The sequence below is a fragment of the Dysidea avara genome, chromosome 10, assembly GCF_963678975.1.
Source record: "Dysidea avara chromosome 10, odDysAvar1.4, whole genome shotgun sequence".
Classification (NCBI taxonomy): Eukaryota; Metazoa; Porifera; class Demospongiae; order Dictyoceratida; family Dysideidae; genus Dysidea; species Dysidea avara.
In genome coordinates, this window is record NC_089281.1 from 27541106 (window position 1) to 27545045 (window position 3940).

At 38.9% G+C, this 3940-nt stretch overlaps 1 protein-coding gene across 2 annotated transcripts; it reads right to left on the reverse strand.

The window, feature by feature from the left end:
• Nucleotides 1–1743: 1743 nt before the first annotated feature.
• On the reverse strand, nucleotides 1744–3935 carry LOC136236207 (hemicentin-1-like). 2 transcript variants are annotated; one of them, XM_066026332.1, is made up of 4 exons: nucleotides 3197–3935; nucleotides 2430–3016; nucleotides 2303–2347; nucleotides 2055–2244 (listed from the first exon to the last, which is right to left on the reverse strand). In XM_066026332.1, exons 1-4 carry the CDS (start codon nucleotides 3933–3935, stop codon nucleotides 2206–2208), a joined length of 1410 nt encoding a protein of 469 aa, XP_065882404.1. In that variant the 3' UTR covers nucleotides 2055–2205. The 2 variants fall into 2 exon arrangements, with proteins under 2 accessions (XP_065882403.1, XP_065882404.1); XM_066026331.1 differs by having other exon boundaries at nucleotides 1744–2244; nucleotides 2303–3016.
• Between the last annotated feature and the right edge of the window lie 5 nt (nucleotides 3936–3940).

A 3940-nucleotide genomic window follows, 5' to 3' on the forward strand; every position in this document is an offset into this window, starting at 1 on the left:
AGCGTCCCAAAAATGTGTGTGGAACAGGAGGGGTTCCACTGTACAGTGGAACCTCTCTTAACAAGCTCTCAGAATAAAGGACACAATAGAAAAAATCTCCATAATAAAGACAAAAGTTTTGGTCCGAACAGGTATGGTTAACACATTTTTACTTCTAAAAGAGGAAAACCTCTATATATTACAGCAAAAAGTGGCCAAAAATTCTGGGTCCCAAAATGTCCATAATAGAGGTTCTACTGTATTCACAAATGCAACAACTGGCTATAGTTACTATTCTGTCAGGATTGGCTATGGTGCATGAATATAATTATTTGGTGCATTCAATATCCTGACTGCATAAGTTAGCAATCAGTGAAGTTAGGTGGAAGGTTTGTACTTCATCAGTTACACAACACCTGGTTTTACATTATATATTTTGAGCTCAGCAATTAGCAGTGCTGTTCCCCATGAATGTATGTATGCAAATGTAAAATCACAACACACGTGACATAGAACTACAAGCAAAACATGTATAGAATGGTATCTCAACATGTGTGGATAACTGACATGTGGTCTGGTCATACCACATGAGTACATAATCAGTATTTTGGTACATTTCCTTTTAGAAAAAACTCCTTCGTAACGAGTAAGCCAATAGCAGTGAATTCATTCTGGCCATTCCAAGAAGAGTGTTGGTATGGAACAAACACTGAGTATATAAGTCATATGAGCATGATGGCATGTAGCAGTGATAGACAGAAAACATAATAATTTTTATATTAAGGTACATACATGTATAGTAAGGCTTAATACTAAAACTGTAATATGGAATTGGGATAGGGTTTCAGAAGTGTTACAATGCATACACAGGTCTTATGTCTGCTTTTTCCAATGCTGTAGACTCACAGAGGCATGCAATATGCAGATATGATACTAAATGATGAAATATTTCAGTTAACTTCGTATACTTATCTAGTACGCCTCTCTTGACTGACAACCTTGATGATAATATGCATGTATTATTGCAACAGTTGCTATCCATTTCTGTTATTATGTCATCTGTAGATACACTGTTGAACTGCTTCACAAACTGTACATTCTAATAGCTGTACATACACTCCATAGGCGGATCTAGGAGGCACTGTCAGGGGGGGCCAAGGGGGGGCAAAAAGTTTTAGTGTACAACAGTGTCTATTCCACTAAGAGGAATTCTAGTACACAGGTTATACTCAGTTGCATAATTATATTCAGTATAGCTGGATGAATGATAGACATACAATTTTAAGATTGTAATTAGAGAAAAAAATTTAAAATTAGACCTCCTAGGTTTGAATTTGGGAGCATTTTTGGTAACATTTAGCTAAAACGTGTATGCTTGCAATGTATATAAAGATTAGTTAACCTATCTGAGATAAAACCTGTTTGATGGTAAAGTGTACTAAATCAAAATATAAAGGTGTAGCTAGTATTGTTATGACATTAGAATTGTGACTGTTCTATTAGAGTAGTGACTGCTCTATTAGAGTATCTCGATCTTGGCACAATAACTTAAACTTACTTTCTTTACAGTGTACAGTATAATTGTAAAGTATATTTATAACTGTTGTCTTCTATTTTCCCATTGGCTTTCTATACTTCTGAATACAGTGTGAATGATTCCAGTTTCTGGTATCAATATAGTACTGTGAGTCCAAGGGGGGCAAGGGAAGGGCCAGGGGGGGCACAGCACCCCTTGGCTCCCCCTCAGATCCGCCTATGATACACTCAGTCAATACAAACCAATGTGTGCATAAAATATGTGTGAGTGTGTGGTCTAGAAGTAGTTGGTAACAGATTACATGATGAGGATAAGCAGTGCTACTGTGGCTACAAAGTAGCACATGGTCACCACTGGGGTGAGGCCAGTAGCAGCTCCATGACCGGTAGGACTGCTTGATGGGGTAGGAGTGCTCGAAGGGGTCGGAGATGGTTGAGGGGATGGACAGTTGAGAGGTGTAGTAATCCTTTCATCAGGTGAAGTTGAAGTGACAAGACGATTTGACATATGCTCAAACATGTTGCCACGCATATCAGTGCCCCTTAGTTGATACTGAAACAGTGAGTTGGGGATCATAATTTCTCCTGTCAGAAATCCACTACACAACACTAATGGAATGGAGGATGTTTCTTCACCACTCTCTGTATCAATGAGTATTAAACTAAGCAAGCTGTTTAGAGAAATTTCCTCTAGTCTGGATGTTGTAATAAGTACAGTTGTAGTTGTCCCTGTGTATAAAAAATTTAAAAGAAATTAGGAATTCATGCAAGATCCATTAATACTGACCTGCAGATGGAGGTTGAGTACTGGAGGACTCATTATCCAAGTATTCTACAAACAAATCCAGTAAAGTTGGAGCAGACAGAGCATATTCAAATTCCCCACTGTCACTACATACCAGGTAATGTCCTACCTGCGGTTGCTCATCATAATACACTCCAATAGAATCATTGATGTGCAAGGAGGTCATGTTACCATCAGGAATAGTGATATTAAGAGTGTGATTTCTAGCCATGAATAGAATACGAACCTCTACAGTAAATACAGATACAACAAATCGTAGGCACTTGTCATCTACTTGTCTTTTGCTACCACCAGTTGTAACTTCAAATTGAAATGTCAGTGCAGCATCTGCAAAGTCAGCAAAAGCCTCAAAATCCGTAATGGAATTTACTACAATCCCATTGGTTGCATTAGCCAACTCAACATAAGGGTCAGTATTGCCACATGAAGGATTACTGAGAAACAGATGAATACTGTTACGTAATATTTTTGCAGTTTCAATTACCACACTTGTAAGATTAATATCTTTAGGCTCAGCATCAGTTAGTATGATAATGTTGGAATCAGGATTACTGAGGCTGAGAGCATTCAGGGTACCATTCATACCCAGTTCAGGACAATCTCCTCCACCATCAGCATCTAACGCATCTACTGCCGCCTCAAGAGCCATCAACTCAGTAAGATCATCAGACCTGTACTTCATTGGAACACCAACCTCTAGGATAGGATAACACAAATGCAAATCAAAAAGTACACCTTATGGTCCTAGTGTGCTGTAGACCCCAAGAAGCCAGTGTGATATACAAAAAGCATATTATCAATTTAAACTATTTTTCATGCATTATGCACATGCACCTTTTACACTAATAGGACCATACATGGCAGTTATTTGCTAACCTGGGTCATTGAATGTGGTTAATATATAAGAGACTGGATTGGTTCTTTCGGTCCTTACAAAAGATCTAATGAGACGCTGAACAGATGCAATCTCTTCACCCATGCTACCAGTATCATCTACAACAAAGGCCAAAGTGGGCCTGGTAATATGTAGCATGCCATCCAAATTAATAATGGTGTATTGAAGCCCAAATATGGTGGCAAGAATTTCCCCTTCCAGGTTATCAAAAAAATCATCCAGTTCCTTCTGATTTTTGGATTCATCATCTTGTCTCTTCTTTCTTGAGCCAACTTCAGGCTGCTGTGATAAACTTAGCAGACACACAAGTTTACCATACACTTCTCTAGCTTCAGTGATATTACTGTTATTCAGTAACTGGTGGAAAGTCATTGCAAGGTCTGTAACATTATCAAGGCTCACTCGCTCACTTTCTGGCCTGGAACATTCCTGTAGACTAGCCACAGCAATCTCATTAACTGCCTCCTGAAAGCGAACAAAGCCTTCTGAAGTGGCATTGATGCCTAACCCAGTGGAAACAGTTTCATACAATTCTCTTTCACTTCCTTCCTCAATAGGGGTGCCCACAATGGTTGAGACAACATTTACAAGAGTCTCAGTCACAGCATCATTAGTGTCCTGTCTGCTGGTAGCATAGTTACACTGCTCTATCTCTATAGGACACATTTGAGATACTACCACACCAAGCAGCCATAGAACTACTAGCCACACTAACTGCATTATGA

Coding starts and splice junctions, on each gene's coding strand:
- LOC136236207 (XM_066026331.1), bottom strand. CDS start 3,935: ATGCAGTTAGTGTGGCTAGTAGTTCTATGGCTGCTTGGTGTGGTAGTA. Junction 3,017..3,196: donor AACCACATTCAATGACCCAG/GTTAGCAAATAA, acceptor ATCCTATCCTAG/AGGTTGGTGTTCCAATGAAG. Junction 2,245..2,302: donor TACTCAACCTCCATCTGCAG/GTCAGTATTAAT, acceptor TTTTATACACAG/GGACAACTACAACTGTACTT.